Source organism: Thermobia domestica, chromosome 10, assembly GCF_964235325.1.
Source record: "Thermobia domestica chromosome 10, izTheDome1.hap1.1, whole genome shotgun sequence".
NCBI lineage: Eukaryota > Metazoa > Arthropoda > Insecta > Zygentoma > Lepismatidae > Thermobia > Thermobia domestica.
The window spans coordinates 23199116-23222973 of record NC_137463.1 but is presented as its reverse complement, the minus strand read 5'-3'; the positions used below and the strand labels follow the sequence as shown (position 1 = coordinate 23222973).

At 34.4% G+C, this 23858-nt stretch overlaps 1 protein-coding gene and 1 long non-coding RNA gene across 3 annotated transcripts in view; both read right to left on the bottom strand.

Moving 5' to 3' along the window:
• Positions 1-1484: 1484 nt before the first annotated feature.
• On the bottom strand, positions 1485-8974 carry LOC145662367 (uncharacterized). Its single transcript, XR_014127026.1, has 2 exons — positions 8064-8974; positions 1485-7987 (listed from the first exon to the last, which is right to left on the bottom strand). It is a non-coding gene; the product is annotated as an uncharacterized LOC145662367 (long non-coding RNA).
• Positions 8975-9372: 398 nt separating this feature from the next.
• The window catches only part of Shrm (shroom), a 660087-nt gene continuing 645601 nt past the window's right edge, over positions 9373-23858 (bottom strand). For both annotated transcript variants that reach the window (XM_081727878.1, XM_081727879.1), the window contains 4 exons: positions 23465-23633; positions 17561-17708; positions 12422-12694; positions 9373-9899 (listed from right to left, as the gene is read on the bottom strand). In XM_081727878.1, coding sequence (XP_081584004.1) covers positions 9639-9899; positions 12422-12694; positions 17561-17708; positions 23465-23633 — 851 coding nt within the window. In that variant the 3' untranslated portion in view covers positions 9373-9638. The remainder of the gene's footprint in view (positions 9900-12421; positions 12695-17560; positions 17709-23464; positions 23634-23858) is intronic.

Sequence of the window (23858 nt, the reverse complement as noted above, 5' to 3'; positions counted from 1 at the left end):
TAAACTATTATATTTGTGTCCTACTTTTCGCTTGTCAGCATCTGATCACCCTATTTCATGCTCAGTGTATTTCTCATCAACGGCTCATTTCAAGAAAAACAATTGTCATACAGTTTACGAAGAATATCTACAGCACTAACAAAATAGTTTACAGATATCTTGATTTTAATAGCAACGATGCCCTTTTGAATAGAATCAAAGAGAATACAAACATGCGGCATTATATTGTGATAATATCCAGCTGATAAAGAACCTAAGGATGCAAAGTTTGTACAGATCTTATACAATATTTTTTGTCACTCATTTCGGTATCTTTTCTTGCTCAAAATATTTAAGCAAATTATGTTTTTACTCAAAAACAGTATTATCTGTACAAAGTTGGAAATATCACATTGTCGGTTGAACAATTTTGTGCAATTATCCATTCTTCTCGGAGATTAGAAAATAAATATAACCCCTATCTCTCGTTAATCTTTAACAAATAAAAAGATCTTTGTACGAGGCAGACTATGTCGTGACTTCAAGATAAATTTTCCTTAATGTGCATAACAATAAATTAATTGCACTTTAGATTCGGAACTTTATTTTTATCAAGCACTGTACTGCACCCTCCTTCTCGTTCTTAGTGATGTTCTATCACATGTTTGGCATACGAGTTTCTGTATGAATTTTTTTCTACTCTCATTTATTTGATTGCTCTAGAATCATTGCCGCTAAGCCACCAACAGTTCTGTTGGAAACTTCAAAATAACTTCAGAACCTTTCAAATACTTTCTCCTTGATCCGATACCCTCAAAACTAATGATTGCTCTGTTGCTATATTACTTTTCTATTTTGGATGCAATATGCTTTATACAATAAGACAAAATCCCATCAAGAAGTTAATTTTGAATAGTTTTATTGTAGCTTTATAGGTGCTTGAACTTCCCGAATAGTCTTTCGAAACATTGTCAAGAACTGCAACGTGATTCGTGGCATTGAGTAGTTTGAAATTATCTTGTCTCATATCACCCAAAGCCAATTCACACTTCCCACAATAGAGGGGGCTGCGGTAGCTCACCTCTTGGTGCGTAGAGCTCATTATTTAATTCCAGCTCGGACTAAATGGGCTTTGTAGTAGACAAACACCATGTGCATGAGTTTTCTCGAGGTTCTCCCGCTTCCTTCAACGTTCTTCATTCTACCATTTCATTCACTCTCAATCATCATAGTCTTCTCAAGCCTATATGGCATAGAAGTGGGACGTAAAACTGAAAGATTTCATTTCATTTTTTCTCTTCAATTTTCTCCACAACCAAGGTCTGTTTTTTTTTTTTTTTTTATGTATTATACATTTTCTACGAAACAATTCAACACAAATTCTTATTTGAATTTACAGTGATAAAGCCCAAACCACTTGTGCATCTAAAAGATCGTGCAAACTACTACGTACTTCATGCTCTTTCATTAACCTAAACTACAGGTGTAATAGTAAAAAACACTACTTTTATGTTATGGACAAATTTATATTTCAATTTATTTTTAATACAATGTCTTCGCTGCAATTAGAATATACAGCTTCTGCAAATTTTAATCTGATTTATACAAGTGTGTGAAATGGCTGGCTTATACATTGTGTACTTACTGACAACGCAACATAAGCAGGAGCAGCTCTGTAAATAATATCAATCAATTTAAAGGCTCACATATTCACATACATACATAAACATTCACACGATACGCATATGCACAAATAGGCATATACTTATTTTTATTTTATCAGTATATATATATATCTATATTACAAAATTATCATTGCATCTATTACAATCTATACAAAAAAACACACCTTATTTTCAGTAAAAAGCACCTTTCCATTTCCAGCATACATACAAACGCAAGTACAATCATGATCAAAATTAATGAAAGGTAAATGTATGTATTCATAGATCAACTACCTATAGCTTTTGACCATAACTGTACAGTTTTCCCCAATGGTAGTGGCGAAGCAAGAGGACTATATAATTGAATTTTAATTATTGGGAACCTACTACAAAATTCAAGCATGTGGATACCACGCATCTATGATTTTGAAGTCCGGTCGGTCGATTAGAATGTACAAGTCACGTTCTAAAGAAACTTTCGTCAAGTTTCCTGGGAATTAGAGATATGACTTCAACACTGAAGGTAACGAAATCTGTACTTCTGTAGATGTTATAGTCAGAGGCATCATTTCAGACTTCGCTTGGGGGGGGGGGGGGCAAGAGCACCACCGACATAGGACTTTTATGTTTTGTAGTAGTATATTAGTATACAACTGATTAAAAGTATATGTGTTCCTCAAACTCTTGGGGGGGGGGCAATTGCCCCCTCCTGCCCCCCCCCTAAATGACGCCCCTGGTTATAGTACCATTCTCTTTTGAGTGTAACTATACATACTGTTCAAGAAAATCTAACCCCAACCTTTGTCTTACAAATTATTTATAGAAGAAAATGCTATACTTTATTTTTTCTTCTTTTTTAAAGCTGTTTTATGCAAATATAATTGAATAAGATTTTTTTAAATACAAAAGGGGTTTAAATCTAAAATATGAGTTGTTTAGTTGTTCTTTGTTTATTATTATTTATTTACTTTTTTTCAAGATTTTTTAAAAAAATATTCAGCTTTACAGTCAACAACAAAAGTTCTTTCTATTTGGTAAAATTTATTTTGGGAATAACGGTGGAACGTACAGAGTGTCACCGAGTGACAAGACTGGAACGTACAAAAAATTACATTCTTTTTAATTTTACTGAAAACTGTACTAAATTGTCCCTCCATTCTGAAGTTATCTGCGAAACTAATTTCATCTAATGGAAACAACTTTTGTCGCTGACTGTACGTATATTCAACCCCGAAAAGTTTCCCCTCGTTTTATGAATCTCAATTTTTGGGTTCACTGGCCTGTCATTAAACAAATAGTTCGGAAGATTTTCTTGTTCGTAACCTTCTCTTTAATTCAATTATGGCGTCAAACTGAAAAATGTTACAAAGAACGTCCCGGAAACTTTTACAAGCACTTCACTTTGTAGTACTTCAAACTAAATACTAGGTAAGTTCTACGTTAAATTATGTAGCAGTCTGTTAGGAACCGCTGAACACTCGACAACTCCCTAGCAATTTAGATCTGTTGATACCGATGACCTATCGAACCAAATAAACTGTGGTAACCATATGCCCAATTTCGTTAAATGATTACTACAAAAACGAGAAAAAAAAAAAAAAAAGGATGCTACATTTTTTTAAGTCTAAACACGCCACTAACCAATGGTATATATACATTCCCTACAGTACTGAAAGACAGAGAGAGGGGTGCAAAAATATTTTTTTACACAGCTCTATCTTTTTTTTAAAAAAAAATGAGAAAATACTAGTTACAAGGAGAGGGGATTACTAAGTAAGTGTAGAGACAATATCAGTCTTATTGGTGCAGAAAAAAAAAACTATAAGCAATAATACAGTGCATACGCAAAACCTTTTTCCTTTACTGTTATAAACCATACATTCCCACCATCATTACCATTTGGTGCAATTTTTTTTTCTTAGAAAGTTCAGTGCGAAAAATACAAAAATACAGCACATAAAACATTATTAACCCAAACGGTAAGAGGCTTCCTTAAAAAACAAAACAATGAAGACATACGTTCCTTGAATTACCTCTCTCATGGTACCAGTCTTTATTACAAGGAAATTAAAACAGACTGACAGGAGAGGGGTACAGCAGAGTTACAGAGATAAGTAGAACTTATAATTAGAGAAAAAAAAGTCTCATATGGATTTTATTTACAATTAATAATATAGGTGTGTGTAAGAAAATTATTTATATAATAACACTTTTCTTCTGCTTTTGTGTGCAATGGTATATGTATATATAAATATTCACAAGTTACACTCCATTAAATTAGGTAAGTATATATATATATATATATATATATATATATATATATATATATATATATATATATATATATATATATATATATTAGTAGTATTTTGTAGAAGTTATTTTACACACATTCGAAGACCACAGGGAAACAACGAAAACTATTACAACATAGATAACTGTCATCTGGAGGAACTTGGCAGTAGTAGCTATGATGCAAAGTAGTAGCTCCAGTTCGCGTTTACCGTTCCCATTGGCTCCTTGTCCGTGACGTCATATGGAGAGACTTTTGCCTATTTTGAAACAGTATACCAACTAGCGTAATTCTATATGCAATATGTAACTTGTTCTCTTGAACGATAAATCGCGATACTCAAGGACGTTAAAAAATAGAGAATCTACCCATATGTTATCTTCATCCTATTAATTGAATGAAGCCAGAAAACAACCTAGCATTGACACGTCTGCTTGGCTATTCTCGTTTCCGTCATATATGTTGGCTTAAAACATTGCGATATTCATATGTAGACACGTAGTGTATTTGTAGTTTATTTTTATTTAAATCGAAGCTTCAGATTTATATCATACAATGGTTACATGCTGCACGTATGGGTGTACAAATAAAAGTGAGAAGAAATTATCCGAAATAACCTTTGACAGGTAACAAAATCACCAATCATAGGATGCTCATGGCTGTGACGTATGGCTTCACGATTTTGTGATATAAGCAGATCCTCTATCTTATAACATCCTTGACGATACTTCCACGTGACGTCACCGACTGCAAAGTATTCTGGGAAAAATGAGAGCAGAAAGGCTGAATCGAGAGTCCCCTGGCTATGATGGGAATTAGAAAAACAAACTATGAAAAATATCAGAAGTCCCATTGAAATAAACGCATCAAGTTTTGCCAGTAAGAAAATAACCATTCAATCTATGAAGAATTACTGTTCTATTTCTCAAGATTTGATGGTTGCGGCATTCGTTACTCATGTGTATCTTCATATATGCTATCCAGTCATTAATGATTTTTCGAACATACATACATATATTAACAATACTGACATCATTATGTCAGACTAGTATAATTGATTAAAAAAAATAAAGAAAAGTAGCATAGAATACAATCGGACATATTGGCAAATGAATACCAATACTCTAGATCATTATCACTTTACAATAAACTTTCAATGTTAGTAATAACAAGCTGATGTAATATTTTTATCATTTTACATATACTAGGTGTGTTCAAAAAGTATCGAACCTTATTTTTTTTACTCCGCGTAAACCAATGAAGAACGGGAGACTTTCGTCAGTGTAGATATAGAGGAAGCACTCATGCGCAGGTGTGAATTTTTCCCCCACCCGCAGAAAACGTCAGTCGCTGGCAGTCACAGACTAGAATATACAGACCGCAAACTCAGCGAAAAACTGGAAACTTGGCGACAGTAGCGCCTCTAACACGCGACGACGGATCTAACCAGTATATCTGACGTCACCTACGTGGAAATTTCAAAAGTAACTATTACTCTTTCGGTCCTTTAGTTGCATTTGGGGAACAGCTTTTTCTGTTGAACTGCTGGAACTTAGATATTTTCAATGTGAACTCTTTAAAAGAAAGAAAAATCTGTTAATATAAAAATAAAAAGTTGGAAAGGAACGTCCCGTCCAGAGACAGTACAAGAAAAGTGAACAATAGCTTATCTGATCTTCATGCACTACACCTAACACTGAGATACGAAGCAGACGAAAACAATCTGCCGGTTACTATGACAACCCATGACGTCACGTTCCAAAACCGATGGCAGCGCCATCCACACACAACAACACTGATCTTGCCCACTGAGAGCGTTGATTGGTTCTTTCGCTGTGCAGACGATCCAAACTGATTTCAATAGTGCATATAGGAAGTTGCTCGTCTGTATGTATTCTAGTCTGTGCTGGCAGTCGGCCAACGAGTGAAGACGTGTAGTGAGCAGTCATCGGATTTAAGTTTTTTTATAAAAATAACAGAAAAACTTGAGCAGCGATATTGCATCAAATTTTGTCAGAAGCTTGGCGATACTTAAGCAGAAACCATTCAATCGGATCGGTATATTCAATTTTTGAACGAGAATTTGGGCATGAGGAGAGTGTCCACGAAATTTGATTCAGACTTTCATCACTAAACATAACATTCCTGTATGTTGTCAGGCTCCTTACTCACCCGACTTGGCTCCGTGTGGCTTTTGGTTATTTCCCAAGCTGAAAATGCCATTAAAAGGGATACGATTTGTGTCAACAGAAGACATCATGCGGAATGCGACGGCACAATTGCTCACCATTCCAAAAACTGGGTGGCAAAAGTGTTTTCAACAATGACGGGAGCGCTGAAAGAAGTGTGTGCATTACCAAGAAGACTACTTTGAAGGGGATTAGTGCTTTGGATTTCCAAGTCAATAAATGTATTTTTGCCAACCAAAGTTTCGGTACTTTTTGAACACACCTCACATATATAAAAAAAAATAAATTAATAAACGAAAATATGACGCAATTATGAACAAATGTTCCGCGCGTTCTATTACAAACAACAATATATTATACTCTTATTATTGTCAAGAAAGTTAATATTCTATGCTACTTGTTTGAAAGTTGTAAAACGTAAATATTCTGTGAATAAACCTCTTAATCATCACCCTGTAACGCTTATTACGATACAGGTTGCGTCAATTTGGTATTTCAAGAAAAATCAGCATTTGATAGAAAAAAATCTGGCCTTAGAAACAAGTATATACAATTTGAATGTTTCTTAAGATCAGAATTCATTACTTGAGTAATAAAACTGTGACTATAATTTCATATTAATTGTTTTTATCATTAGTCTATTGTTGAAGTGCCACATAATACGAGTAATGATACTGGACAATGTTATTTTGTTGTCAGCCTATGGGATTGTAGGATGTAATAGTATAACAGGGAGTTCAATTATTATAAATTTCAATACATGTATATACATATACATTTCATGAATGATAACAACACGTCGTATATGATACACATTCTTTTTTTATTATATATAGAGCTGCGTTTAATATACATAACACAACAAAATGCCATAACATTTGATTTACAATTATTGTATCGGTCAAAAAAAAAAAAAAAAAACTTTTTAAAAAATTACAAAATCGTTAAGATATCGAATAGCATCTTTTATTATTATTCTTCCAGCAACTACAAACGAAAACATGTAAGGCTATTATTGAAAACTATAGTTTTAAAATAAAAAAGTTCACATTTTTTTTTTAAATCTTTTACGGAAATGTACAGAAGATAGAACAGTAATACATAACTCTGCATGATGTCATGTGGGAAACGAACTTCAATACTATATACATTTTTAATTGTTCGTTCTAAAATAAGAATGCCCACTCGTATTTATTAGTCCTCAGTGCGGCCTTTGGTAAGTATACATGAGAACCCCCTGTCTTCCGTGCGCGAGGATACTTCATATTATATATTTATACGTTACCAAATTAAATCACTGCGTTGTCTTCATTATATGTGCTTAACATTCTATTTTTACTTTCTAGAATAAATTTTATTGATTTCGATTCGAAAAATGTTAAATATTTTTAAATTTATATCATGATGCAGACCAAAATCCTTGTTGCGTATAATGTAATGCGCTATAGCATATAAAGTACAAGGGCAAATAGGTATTTTCTTTTTTATTTTCGTATAAGTGGATAAGTAAATGAAAGTGGGTTTGTTACCCCCTTTCTAAGTTCGTAGATACTCAATGAATAATCCCTAAAAGTATGAGCGTCCAGCTTCTTCTGGAACTCAGACGGTCTTACGTATACTATATCCCGGCCTTTCACTGTCATACGTATAAATACATACGAAAGTCGTACATACCTTAACGAACTTCTTTGTTTCGAATAAATAAAGATCCTTTTCCTGTCATAACCTCAAAATTAGATTTCATATCTGCAAGTGCAGAGATAGGTTTCAGTCTCCTTTATCATTCAGAATTGCTTTTTAATACGAGGAGAACTCAAAAAGTAACGGAACTCCGCAATTTCTCGTACTAGGGTTTGGTAATACTGCTAGTATCCAGTGCTGAATTAGTGTCATCTGCAACACTAATTCAGTGCTGGATACTAGCAGTGTTATCAAAACCTACTACGAGAAATTACTGAAGTCCCTTTACTTTTTGACTTCTCTTCGTACAACAAATTCAATGTAAAATTTTATGAAAATGTTGAATTATGAGAGATGCCGGATGAATTTCGTTCTTCAAATAAAGATGTTAGCGAGTTCGAAGAAAACAGTAAGCTTTCCTTGAAACAGATAGACTCGTGAGAGTCCATATAAGTTTCATGACTTCTTGTTGATTATCACATCAATCATGCAAAGTTAGTACTTCGGAAAGAGTTTTCCACTCTTGATATTGTACACTACCTACCTTCTGATCAGTTCTAGGGCCTATTCCCTACCAGCCTTTGCAACGCAAAACGATGCAAAAATCAATTATAACTGCTATGCCTATTATGGCAAACTAGAACTGATTTTGTGTTGCGTTGACGCAAACCGTTATGGAATGTGGCCCTTACTTATCACATTTACTAGAAGGCGATTTATTTCTTTTTTCTCTTCGGTAATTTGAAACATGTATCGTCTTCTAATGATGAGTATCTTACTTTCTTTTTTCACTGAAACCCAATTATTGTTCTTAACAACACCTTCAAGTAGAAATCTTACTATCGTGCCTTCTTATTTCCAAAATCTAAAGTACTGGTACAGTCACGTCAAATATACTGAATATATAATTACCTAATATATATATATATATATATATATATATATATATATATATATATATATATATATATATATATATATTTTTCGATAACCTCGGAACGAATGAGCCACTTTAGTTTCCTTTGTACGTTACCAAAGCTACTATTAAAATTGATCCAATCCTTGCCGAAGTACTAACAAAATAATATATGTATATGAAGATGGGTACGTACTTTTGCTGACTATTGTACAAAATACCCAAAAGACCATTTCATGAGATATATATATATATATATATATATATATATATATATATATATATATATATATATATATATATATATATATATATATATATATATATGATATGTAAGGAATATATAAGCTTTCATAACACAGGCAACGCAATTGAGGTTCATTCACATATAAAAAAATATGTGTAAAAAATATATATATACATACAACTTACAAATATCTTAAGCGAAATTATCGAATTAATTTATGGTTGATACTTGCCATGAGCTTGTAAATTCTTTTATTTACTCAATTAGCTAGTTTTTAACTCACGCAACAAAAGCAGACGAAAAGGATATATAGACTAGGCACCCCAACATTGAATGCTACAATCACATCATTAATTCCTTTAATTAGGAAAATCTTTTTCACTATTTATTTACTTATTTATTTATATGTATATATAAAATTATCTAACTTACATTTTATTTTTAATCATACGTGCTCGTACACACGTAATTCAAACACACGTTATAACACTCGAACACAAATATCTATAATGTATATATTAAACACAGCATATATGAACACAATGTCATGGGTTCAGACTATACAACAACTTTTACACAGACAAAGAAGAGTGAAGCAGGAAAGAGAACGCACATGTTATGACACACAAGCACACACACACACATAACATACATATAAAGACACACTGGTTTAGCTTGGCATTGACAGAGTTTCCTTCAGAGCTGCCAGCTGTTCTTCTCCTAACTTTATTTTGTCAGCAATTTCTCTAGAGTCCATAATCAATTTTGCTTTCATGTTAATGAAATGGTCGTAGTCAGCGTATTGTTCCGCAGTGAGGTATTTATACAGGATGTTGGAAACACAGATGCTCCTTTTGTCAATGCTCTCCTTCAGTTTCTTGGCTTCTTCCAGCTGGTCCTTCAGTTTGTCTCTCTTGCCCTCCAAAATATTCTGAAACAAAAATTAAGTACATACTGAATAAAATGATAATGAAAACAACCTTTTACTTACTAATTTTGAACATTCAATGGTTAAAGATAACTGTAGACAATCTGAGTCGTTTAGTAATAGACCCACGTTTTATTACAATACCATGTTTTTTGAGTTAGATTATTATAGTAAGGCATCAACTACTGCAGAACGTATTTTAAACCTGAACCACTAGAAGACAGAAGAAAATTGCTAGACGCGAATTTTGTAGGGAAAATAAAAATATTTGTCAACCACTGTTAAAAAACGCAGAATTCCAATATATGGTACAGAGGAAAATATAGTTTCAACCGAGTTACAGAAAACAAGTTTTAATCTCAAGACTATTATATATATATATATTATATATATATATAATAATTTTAAGAACTGATACTGACATTATTATTTAAATATTTTTATTATTTTTATTATTTTTACTAATTTCCGATCTCACTGGTACTGTACTTTCCATTGTTTTCTGATTTTATTTTACTGTATGGTTTTATAATAGTATCGTTGAATTATATTATCAAATGCTCTATCTTTGCTTTTAGCTGTGCTCAGCACATTAATAAAGTTTATTATTATTATTATTAAAAAATCGAAATTAGAAAGCCAAACAGTGATTGAAACAGAGACGGAAGTCAAATGTGGAAATTGGATGGGAAAGATAGAACAAGTGACGTATTTTAGGTATGGCAGAAACTTTCCTCATGTATAGTTTCGGAAGTTTAAAGGGTCAGTCTTCTTTTCTCGTAACTACAAACAGCACCCAAATGATACCAACCCTCCCGCTACCACAACCTATTTGTCAATATGTCCTTCGACGTTGCGTATGTGAGAAACTTCCCGAAGCAAAATCCTTTGAAAAACTAAATTTTAAAAATAAAAAAGAATACAAAATAAATAAATAAATAAGTCGCATAATTTTCGAAACTTAAACATGAATGGAAGCATGGTCCTTTTGCTCTTGTTAAATTTTCACGGTTTGGAAGTTAAGAGAACAGCCTTTTCCTTCATTAAATAAAAATAATGTCTGAACAAAGCAAGAAACTTACAATTACTAATCTGTTTTACAATTTCGGCAATATATCATTGTTAAACATAGTATTTACCTAATTGTATTCCTAGAAGCTGAAACACTTCCCAATATTTTGGCTACACAAACGCGTATCCTATTTTCGATGATCATCGAGGCTAATACATGTTATACAGTAAGTTCTTCACATGTTTAATGGTCAAAGCTTCAAAGCTACGTTTAATCTAGTGTCGGAAGAAGATCCTGAAAACTTCAGCTGTTAAAAAATACACAAGCTTCGTTTAATTAAGTCTTAACAATGTATGGGAGCTTAGATCATTAGAGATCAGATAGTAGACGATCTAGGTTTAATCTCGTCTCGATGGACACTGGTAAAGTTTTGTACGCCTTTTTAAAATTCAGTTGTTGACGCGAAATGCGATTGATAGTTCCCAAAGACACATTCAGACGATTTACCATTTGTCTTTTTTTCTTTCTTTCTTTTTTTTTTTTTTTTTTTTTTTTTTATTCTGCGAAGTTTGCAACAATCTATTATCTTCGCTCCACCCAATAATTGAAGACCTGAGTTGCATAACATCCCAAGTCCACTCTTTCTCTTCGTATTTTGAGTTTCTTTTCTTTTCTTTTTTTTTTTTATGTTAGCATCTATGTTTTAAGGGCTATTAACTTGCATAATACATAAATCAAAATCAAAATCTTTAAAATAATAATAATAATAATAATAATATTTCAGCTAAACAGAATAGCATGCCGAGTATAATCTTCCCGTCATTCTTCTAAAATCAAAAAAGTACTCCGGTGGACTTGGGATGTTCTGCAATTTAAAAGCCGCCAACAAAGTCGAAGTTAGCAACAAATGAGAAGTGCCAGAAATTCCTACGTATCATAAGGCACATAATAACAGAATAATCAGCACTGATCTTGTAACATTTTCGCCACTCTGAATTTCGTATCACAGAGAAACATGAGTGCCAAACAGCAGGAGCTCATTTTTATAATTAATTCCTTTTAAAAATAGTTCATTTTGGTACAGTAATTTTGAACGTGTGAAAGAAACTTTTTCGAATTGGGTGCGACATTACTGTTCATAAGTTCGATCTAGATTAACTTGATTTCATCATGTTTTAATATACGCACATTATCTTTAGTAAAATACCAGCACATGCATAAGTATGATGGATGTTAATCAGCGATGGTCAGCAACATACAGTTTGTGACATTTTCTTCCGAATTTTTGTTATATTTACTTTTTTGAAAACGATTTTGACAAGTTTATAAGCAGAAATAATTTAACACAAATATTTTAGTTATACAGTACAAATATAAAGTACATATCCTACATTTATTAACAAGACTGTACAAACCTATCATGGGCGAAATTGACTGTCCTTTAACAAAAACATTATAGTATGAATTCGAAAAGTTTAAAGACCAGGATTCTTAGTATTAATGGAATGCTTACCCTTTCCTCGTGGTGAGCATCTTTAGGAAGAACCATTAATGCACTCTCGGCTCTTGCTAATCGTCCAGACAATGCGAGCAAAAGGCTAGTTATCTTTCCTATTTCTTCAATGTGAAGCTTAAATTTCGAGAGTTCTTGTGGATTGGCCAATCGCTGAATGAGAGTAGTGACGTCTCGACCAAGCTCATCGTTTAATCGAACTTCCTCACGAACCACCAGCTGCTCGCTTCGTAATACTTCCAGCTTCCTATCAAGACGAGACATCAGCTCCTCCTGAAAAAACAAAACAATGTTGCTTAATGCATTCAAAAGTAGGATATTTCGCATTAAATACTACACAGGGTATCTACTAAAATTCCAAAATGAAATTTCGTGACTTTTTCGTGACCTTTTCTTTACCGAACCATAAAATTTTCTAACATTATCAACAGCAAATTTGGGTGCAAATTAGGCCCAATTTTCATGCATGCGATAGGAAAATGCTTTGCTTGCGATTTAGTAGCGTCTAAAGCCCATCATAAAGACATTTTTGGTGGTGAATTTTGACGCTTTATAGAACAAAATTTTCCAGTTTGTGCTTATATTTGTACAGATAAAAAAATTCGTGACCCAAAAACTAAATTTCGTGACTTTTTCTTGACTTTCATGACCGTTTTCTGATTTCGTGACTTTATCATGACTTTCGTGACTGATAGACACCCTGCTACTGTATTTCTTACATAGATATGGTCAAAAGCAATTTGCATGTAAAGTATTTATAATTTAACTGTTAACGTGTTCCCACTGTTGTCGGTATACTTATGCAGGGTGGAAGGTAACTCCACCGAAAAACTTTCGGAGGTGATTCCTTATATAAAATGAAAGAAAAACGTTCTAATATACATGGGTCGAAAATCGTCTCCTTTCAGTTATGAACCGTCGAATATTCGAAAAATCACGTTTCAAAACGCCTTAACTTAGAAACTATATAGCACCTGTCCCAAACGGTTTAAGGAATTACACAGGAACTAGTATGCGTTCTATCTAAATATCCATGTTTTACCATCCTCCGCTATCGGCGAAACGAACTGTAAAAAGGACGATGAGGTATAGGGATATTCCTTTTAAGTATTAATGGTGCGTTCGTTTCTCTGGTACTGGTGAATTCTGAAACATGGATATTTAGATAGAGTGCATACTAGTTCCTGTGTAATTCCTTAAACCGCTTGGTGTAGGTCCTATAGTTTCTAAGTCGGGGCGTTTTGAAACGTGATTTTTCGAATATTCGATGGTTCATAACTCTGAAAGGAGACGATTTTCGACCCATGTTCATCAGAACTTTTTTCTTTCATTTCATATAAGGAATGACATTCGAAAGTTTTTCGGTGGAGTTACCTTCCACCCTGTGTATAGTTAACATCCTCATCTTCGAGACGGAAGACTCAGTTTTTACTCCCAGTGGAAGATCATGCAGTCTGGGTGCCATATTAAACTGTAAGTTCAAGTCTTATATAGCTTCTGTTCTGAAAGGCCCGCTTTTATAAATGGGCACATTGATACGTGCTCAGAGACGCAACATTCAAGCAGGAAGAGAATTAAAAGAAACAAAAGAGAAACAAACTGCACTTAACCTTAAGAAAAGAGAAAAATAGAAAGAATCATTATTAAAATAAATACTAAAGATCGCAATGGAAAATTTTCCTAAAGCTAAGACCAGAAAGAAGAACGGATCGTGAAAACTATAATATCCCCTAGTGTGATGTTAAGAAGAGGACGGGGAATAAGTATATATATATATATATATATATATATATATATATATATATATATATATATATATATATATATATATAATTAAAAAAAAACTTTACACTGCTCACACATATCTACATTTATCTACAAATTCATCTACATGCATCCACATATGTTCTACACACTTTTATTTTACTTATTGTTTCACATTTTCCAAAATTTTCACCCTGACCATCAGGGTGACTGGCCCTCTTTCCCCAGCTGGAACTCCTCGATTTTGACAATTATACATCCCTATTGTGACAATTCTCTTATTTACCTGATTCTGACACTTGCTATACCCAATTATGACTTCGCAGAATTATATTTTTACTTTCTTTCAATTACTCAAATTAAACGACTTGAAAGTCGGCTAATCAATGCAAATGGCGACGTCTGCTATTTGTTATTTTTTTTATACATATCATTGGGTGATATCAATAAAACGGAGAAATTACTCATTATTCCCAATTTTGTAGTAGTTACTCGCATTGGTATCAATAAAAAGAGAACTGAGCACTACTCGTCTTGGCTGACCTCGGAGAAGCCCCGCCCTTTTGAAGTAACCACACCTCTATTCTCGAGCCGAGTAACTACTCCGCGTTTGATATCAATAAAAATCAGACTCCTCTGTGATGCTAGTAACTTCTCCAAATTTATGGAGCAAGCTAAATAGGTGACTCCGTGTTAAATATGGCAGAGTATATGATTGTTTTGCTACGTAGAAAAACTTATAAACTGCATAGAAATGTTGTAAATGGAGATTACAAAAAACATTATAGGTTCATGAAAGAAAATATAGAGTGGTTAGCACTTTTTTAAGGAGAATCAACCTAAATTTGGGGTGGTGCACTACGTAATGAGGAAAGGATGCGGGTTTTCTTGTGTTATCCGGGATTCCAGGTCGGAATGTCAGGGGATTCTGGTGTGGCTCAAAGTACTGTGTCTATGACTACTACAAGTGTAATGGATGCGATTATTGCGATATTTGAAAATTGATTGTTTCCGGAAGTGTGCGTACTATGCAAACAGCAAAGGCAGAGTGGCAAGAACAATATACATTTCCGGGTGCTATCGGAGCATTTGACTATACACACGTGGCAATAAAGAAACCTAGTACTTTGGAGACGAATACGCTAATAGGAAGAGATCCTTCGTGGCTGAGCGGTTAGCGCACATGCTTTTGGCATGAGAGACCCGTGTTCGATTCCCGGCGGAAGCTCATGTGGTTCGGATTCCACGTTAATCAGTGGGTCCCGTCTCATATAGCCTCGCTACTGAAAAGGACGTTAAACTTAAAAATCAACTCAACTCAACGTTGATAGGAAGGGTGTATACATGAGAATATTTTTTTTTTAATGCCAAGCCGAAAGGGGACACGTATGGTGTGAAAAACGAAATCGAATGGACGTGCTTTATGATGTGACTGGCTAGACTTTTTTAAAAAAAGGAAACAAAGGGGCTAAGTGTCTGATTTCGTTCTTAAAGCCAAACAATCTACAAAGACCTTGGACAACACGTGATATGCGCTTGTCGTATTAATGTTGATATTGTTGGATTCGAACTTTCTTGTGTCCCCCCCTTTTCTTTTCTTTTCTTTTTTTTTTTTTTTGTTTGTTTTTGTTTTATTCTCGCTCGAATATTAAAAATGCTCTTTTGGATTTGTGTCTCAGTCGTAGATGTATTTGATATTTCGTTGCATTTCACTATACTTGCCTTCAAAGCTTCGGCTTTCCTTCGTTTACTTTCTGGTAACTGTGACTTTGAAAGTGTACCACTGGAAACTCTTCTTTTATAATATCCACAAATGCACTTTGATTGAAACTGTCGTTGCTACTTGTCCCTTCCATGGCATTTAGGATACTGCGCCATAAGTTACCCACAACGAAATGACCGCCCAACAGATGGGAGAAATGAGTAACTACTTCTTTTATTGATACGACTCAGTGCAACGTGCAGAGGAAGCGCGAGTAAACGTTCATAAATCTGGAGCAGACTTGACCTGAGTAGTGGTTTGTTTTATTGATACGAAATTGAGGGCGGAGATTACTCCAGGTGTAGTTACTCCGATTCTCGAGCAGGACTTCTCAGGAGTAGTTACTTATTTTTATTGATATCACTCATTAAATAAGGACTTCAATTTTTACATTAATAATTCCATAATAACACATATTTAGCATTTGGACACATTACGATGGTTCTGATTCAATTTTAAACTCCAGCTCTACGTTCCATACAGACTTGATGCTGAAACGGAACAATAACTTTCAAGAAACAACATACACCATTAATTGAGTACCGTGCTATTTTGATCTCATTCTTCAGATTTTGTAAGGAAACAAAGATAACCTGCCTCTGGGCCAATAACTAACCAACCATCTCTATGGCCTATGGAACTAACTCTATGGCCTATGCAGTGTTCACAAAAGCTCTCCACTGACTTCTATCCGCAGCCAACTGCATCCAGTTTCTACTTTGTATTTCTGTTTCTGCAAGATCAATTTTAATATTGTCTTCCCCCCTGCGCCTAGGTCTTCCTAATGGTCGTTTTTCGATTGAACTTCCAGTTAAAACTTTGAAAGCGTTCCTATTTTCTTCCATCCTGGCTACATGACCTGCCTACCTGACCCTCCTACATTTGATGACCTAACAATACTTGACATACCATATAAATTATGTATATGGTAGTTCCTCGTTATGAAGTTTCCGCCATTCCCCATTCCCGTTCTTCCTGGGTCTAAATATTCCGCTCAGGATCTTATTCTCAAATACTTTCAGTCTACGTTCTTTCCTTAGAGTAAGCGACCATGTGTCGCAACCATACAGAACACTAGGCATGATTATCGTTATATATATTTTAAGCTTCAAATTCCTCGACAGAATTCGCGACGATTACAGATTTTGAACTGAATAATAACACGAGTTGAGTTGAGTTGATTTTGAGTTTAACGTCCCGTTCAGCAGCAAGGCTATATGAGACGTGGACCTACTGATTAACGTGGAATCCGAACCACATGAGCTCCCGCCGGGAATCGAAACCGGGTCTCCCACGCCAAAGGCGCGTATGCTAACCACTTAGCCATGGAGGAGGTTTGAATAATGACACGAATTCCCTGCTTCTAGCTGGAACAACGAAAGGATTAAATAGACAGTAAAGGGAAAAGTACTGTAATGAACTTACTTTCCTAGTGATACTCCCATTTTAAGTTTAATATTAATACTGGAGTACTACTATATTTCTTGCATGGTCTATTTTTATACACTTTCAGTTAATTCTTATTGTGTTCTTGCATTGCTCAGACACCGATAACATAGAATTATCAGTGAAATACTCCCAAAATGAAGTGTTAAACTTAGAGACGAACTTACCTTCTTTTGTTGCAAGTCTTTGCTATCCTGCATATCCTTCAATTCTTGGTCATTCATGTCCTTGCCGTACGTCGTCAGGAACTTTGCTTTTGACTCAGAAGTGGTAAAATACGCAGAATTGGCTGGCAAAGGAACTGTAGTATTTGACCTACAAAGGATTAAGATTTATTGAGCAAAATAATTATAATTTTCTACATTATCATTCATAATTATTCATAAAGACTTAAGCATATTACTAACGCGATATTTACTTTTCACATCTCTCATTACCCAAGTACGTAGGAATTTCAACTTTATTGTTCAATTTAGTATTTATGACTATGAATAAAATCAGAAACAAATCACCACAAAGATCTGTCTTGAACGGTTTTTAATACATAGGCCTACCTAATGATCTTTAATGATACCAAAAATTTATCTTTAATAAAATCGTCAATTTTTATTTGTAGTTTTGTAAGTCATTTTTCGTTCTTGTAGTTATTATGGAAGGATTACTTATTGTATTAAAGGCTGTAGGCCGGGAGCCGTAGTGGCACATTGTGTCAAATAGTTTTTGACATTGACTGATTTTTCATTACAAATGCTCATCAACCATTTTTAAAACAAAATATCGAGTCTTGAGAGCACAAATGTCTAATGTCCAATTTTTCTCAATATTGACTTTGTCAGCTATTTCGATAGCTTGATGCACAAATACAGGGTTTCTACTGATCTGGAGAAATCTATTTCCCTGACCTTTGGCAGGAAATTCCCTGACTTGACAGGTGTCGGATAACGTTGACATATAAATAGGAATAAATAACGGTAAATGTTTATATATAAGAACATTTATTCCATAGAGACAAATAACAATCAATTGCTCATACGTACAGTCCACTTATCACCTATAAAAATCTGAGCAACGTTCTACACTGTGATCATTAACAGTTGACTAAGCTGAAATTGGTGTACAATTAATGTTAGAAAAAATATATTTTATAACATTTCCCTGATTTCCAGTCTTTTTCCCTGAGTTTCCCTAACCAGTAGGGACCCTGAAATATCACATGTGCACTGTAAATAACTCTTTGGTAATACACAGTGAACATGTTCGCAAAGCTCAAACTTTCTACTTTGCTGGGGCACACTTATCACTTCGAAACAGTCTCCTGAAAATTTTAGAAAACTGGACATAATCGTGCTCTCAAGACTCGATATTGCATTGTCCCGTATAATTAGTCTTTTGTCGTAAATGACAACTAGAATAAATACTGGAAATCGAAGAAGAAAATTAATTTTATATAAGGGACGAGAATACAATGAAACTAAGATTAACATATTCGACGAGAGATATTCCGTGTACTGTACTCGTTCGTCACAAGTTCTCCCAATTTCACAATGGAAAGAAAACCAAAATAAGTTAACATTTTCAGTTGCTTCTTTCGAAATATTTTTTTAAAAAAATATATGCTATTTAGAGACAGAGATATTGGAGACGAGACGATACATTTCACGAGTCATCTTATATTTCGTCTCGACTCGAATAAATAAATTAAAAAAAAAAAAAAAGTCGCCTCGTTGTTGAGACGAAACTTCATCTCGTACAAATCTCTAGAAATACAGTTTCTATCCAATTCAAAGAGGTCATTAGAATGAAGGGGAAAATATCTCCGAAGGAACTCATCGAGGAGCTGAAGGTATCTTGAATTCATCGAAGAAAGTTACTTCTTTCCTATTCCAGCATTAATAATTTAATTTCAGTGATATGTATTGGTTGTGTCATAATAAACATTATGTATATTTCTTGATGTTTAATTTTTACACAACAAAAAGAATCTACCCTTTTATCTATACTTGTCAAAAATCAAAATGTAACAACACAGCATTGGATGTAGTGCGCTCGTAATATAATTTACATATCATGAGCGCATACTTTCATTTCTTTGTGCGAATAGGGATTGCACCCTCACTGAATATTTGTTGTTGATTTGATTACCATAACTTAATATTATTCCTGCTTTTATCCTCTTGAATTTCTCGCGAAGCCCTAAACTGTGAATACTTCTTTCCCAAAGAGTATTCTTCCTCTTAATTGAGTTAAGTATAGCAATCGCCATCCTCGATTGGATTTTTATGTTGTATTTATTAGTACAATTTTTCTGTTATAGTGCATTCTTCTATATATTTCTCTATTGTTGTTTGAAAAATTTGTAAGGCTTTTAGTGGACATGATGTAGTGTATGTTTCGGATCATTTTGTTTATTTTATTTTTTGCTCTATTTTTTCGTAGTAACTTCCCGTACTCTTTTGCTTGAGTTTCACATTCTCAGTGACGCTGACAGTAAATAGGAAAGTGATCACTATGGAATGATGTAATTGCCCCTGACACTATTTCACTATTTATCATATTTGTCCCGATGTGATCAATTATACTACGTGTATTTCGTTGAATACGTGTGGGAACCATTATACACATTTTATTACTACTGTTATTTAGCATATGCATGCACACGGTGGTTTCAAGTTCATAATTCAAATGAATGTTAATGTCTCCTGCATATACACAATATTTATTTTCACTTATTTAATATTTTATTCAGTATTAAATTTAAACAATTTTTGAATTCCTCATAATTTTTATGGGATGATCTCTAACTAACTTCTATGGCAATGCTGAATTGTTTATTTCAACCCATAACATTTCATGTAAGTGGACATTTTTCATTTTCTTTAAGTCTACGCGAATAAAATAATTTAATATCATCCTAATGTACAGACTTACTCATTCCTGACCTTTCCGGGCGTTATTGCAGCAGCGACGCAACTAGAATAGTTGTCGCCCAGGGCAAGAACTCGTCTTAGAAGGGCAGGGGGGGGGGGGAAGCTAACCAAACTAAAACGCTCCCCGACTACACCTGATATTGGCATCACACAGCAATTCTCCTATTCCATTTTTTCTTCCAAATAGTAAAGTTTGATTTCAAAATTGCAGTACATAATTTAATTTTTAATACAAGATAAAACTATTTGATTGCCAAATAATCTGAGAGTAGCCTGTTTCACATATTCTTATAGTCCTATCATAATAACTGCAAATCACAATGTTTTTGGAGTTATATTGGGATGTCCACATGAGTAGAAAAAATGAACACTCTGTTGCTTTAGAATATTTAATTATGACAAACAATCAAGCTGTTGTCTCGAGTATTATACACGGACATTTTGCAAATATCTTAAATGGATGTAAGTTGAATGACAACACGCAAAGGTAGAATTAAAATTTAACTTTGCTGGCTTTTTGGCGGTAAAGGTTTTTACAATGTCTTCAAAAGATAACTTTGAAGTTAACTTATACTCTATGGATATGATCCTAAAGTTGGTGAGGCGTTGTTGTCCTGTTAAGTTTCTGAGGTATTTTTTTTATGATCTTTAGTTTGCTAAAAGTCCTTTCATTGTGTTATAGTGAAAATAAGTATTTCCCCAGTTTTGCGCCCCCCAATCCGGTGTCCGGGCAACAAGCCCCGTTTGCCCCCCCCCCCTTGTTAAATCGGTGTATTGCAGAGCCACATGAGCTGCCGCCGGGAATCGAACCCGCATAGCCTGTGTTATACATTTAAGTAGCATAGCAAAAGAATGAAACAGTGTGAATTGTCTGAATATTTTGTACAACCACGCACGAGTTGATAGAGAATTAATTCCTAGTTTTTGTCTTCTCAATTTGAGTATATAAACCTTTCATGGTATTTTCGATTATAATTCCTCACTCTACCAGTAATCCAATCTCATGGTTGGGTTATACAATCCATGATTCAACGAGGGCATTTACACCTCTCATTCTTCAACGGCATTTTCGTAAGATGTGCATTTCACTTGCTTACCATGCGTGACATCACTTATGAATGTATCGCTGTGCCAATGGTTCAATCACCGCTCTGTTCTGGTCACTAACAATCGCATTTTCCGCTGAAACATCAACGATGCGCACTGACGCGTTTAATAATAACGCTTAATTGTCTATCAGTTAGAAAGTAATAGGCAGCAAATTCATAAAATCGTAAACAACTAATTAACTGATAAACAAGTGTACTGTAGAAGTGGAATGTTCTGAATTGTATACATTTTATTCGTTACATTCTCGTGTTGAGAATAAAAATACAGAGTGTCCACATATAGATGTTTATTGTTTTTTCTTCTTTCTAAGGGAAGTAAGCTTATAACCTGGCCTCTGAGTTGTCTGGTCACCTTGAAAATAGCACTGTCGATAACTACGGGATAAAATATTTTAGTTTTACGTCCCAGAATAATGTCCTTTAGGCCAGCGGTTCTCAACCTTTTCTGACTGACAGCACACTTTACTAAACGTCCAGGAGTCGTGACACACCTGTTTGATATTTTTATTATAAATAATAATAATAATAATAATAATAATATGTTTTATAATAGTAAAACCAATTAGTTTTTATAATGACTCTATATAGCACTGAGCATTATCGCTACCGCTGGAGGTGTTGACTGGTACAGTCTGTCTCGATTTTAAGTACATAATTATTATGAAATTCTTCATAATTTTTAAAATCCAAATTTCGTGACATGTTTTAGGGGACTGCGTGACACATCTGTTTATCGCGACACATCGGTTAACAACCACTGTTCTAGTCTAATGGAGACGGATGATTAATGAAAGTGAATGATTGTAAAGGAATTAGTGGAGTGTGAGTGTGGTAGGAAATGGGAGAACCTCGAGAAAACAGATCGACACGATATTGTCCGCTATAACTTCTCATGGGATCGAACCAGAGACTCCTCTCATCAGAGGAGCTAACCAGCAGAGTTCCCAACCAATGCACCAACATGTCATTTATTTATTTATTTATTTACTTACTTATTTGTATTTCATGTATCATTGTACATTATTGTATGATATAACAAGCAGATTTACTGTATTATTCCATAAGAGTTCGCAGTTCTTAAACGTGGTAATTTCGTATTCAAGTGTTTGTTCAAGTACTCCCTTAAATTTTGTAAATTCAAATAAATACTGAGGGGTTTTGTTTTCAACTTATCGAACTGTTAATTCCATCACTAAATGTCATTTAACCTTTTCAGGACGGTCAGGAATTTCAAGGAAATCGTAACTTTTACGTTGGCGGCAACAGTACCCCTTCCAACTGTCATAGGGACGTGGACGATACCTTGTTGTAAAGCTTATGGAACACAGATTCTAACGAGCTAACTTTTGCGGCCCCCTGCCAAACCCATAGAAGAGAAAGATTTGTTAAAAAAAGTGAGATTTTTTTTTTGTTTTTGGAAATTTGTGAGAGGCCATAGCCCCACAAACTTCGGAAAAGTGTAATTTCCCGACTTTTTTGACTTTTCTTTTTCTTGTTTTAGGGGGATGGGCACGGAGGCACAAAAGTTACCTCATTGGAATCCGTGTCCCAGAAGCTTTTCAACGAGGTATGACTTATATCTCTGTGACAATTAGAGACAAGTTTCCCTCCAAACGTTGAGGGGGAGGAGGAACTAAAAACATCCAAATTTCCCCTTCCCCTTCCGCTGCGGGACCCCCGATACGGATGAAATCACAACGTTGAAAAGTTTAATCCTTCCTGAAGAGAGAGACACCTAAATTATCTCTCTAGGTTAATTAGGAGCCGAGCCACGGAGGTTTAAACTGCTGGCTCAACACCTGAGCCGTTAGTCCTGAAAAAGTTAACGAAGCACAAGGCAACCTTTCGCATTATAATGTAAAATAATGTCTGCAATATTTTGTGAAGAGGTTCCAGATTCTGTAAATTATAATCGATACAATAAAGTAAACAAAAATGAAGACGCCCAGTCATTATTACATATACAAACAAACACCTTTCCACTTTACACGTAACAGAGATATAACATACAATGGATTACCTGTCACATACGTACCTAGATTCGTCTGGGATTGACTGATTACTTGACTGTGTAGGTGAATCAATGTGATTCAAACTATTCTGTTGGCTTAGAGCCTGGAACTTGGACTGTGAACGGGGCCTCGAGCTGATATCCAGCTTAAACAAACCGCTCACATAGTCTGTAGACTTCTTCTGACCCGCAGCTGAAAAAAGTCAACAAAAGTGATTAAAAATAAAATAATAACAGCTTTTAAGTAAATCGCTCTCAGTCTATCTATATACTTAAAAAAATGCTTCTGGTATTATACATTAAATCTTCGTACGTATAGATAAAAAATACAGAACACTAAGTTGAGCTCTGACCTTTACTGAACCTAAAAGGAGTGGAAACGTTTTGTCTAACGCTTCACAATAATTCCATTCTCATT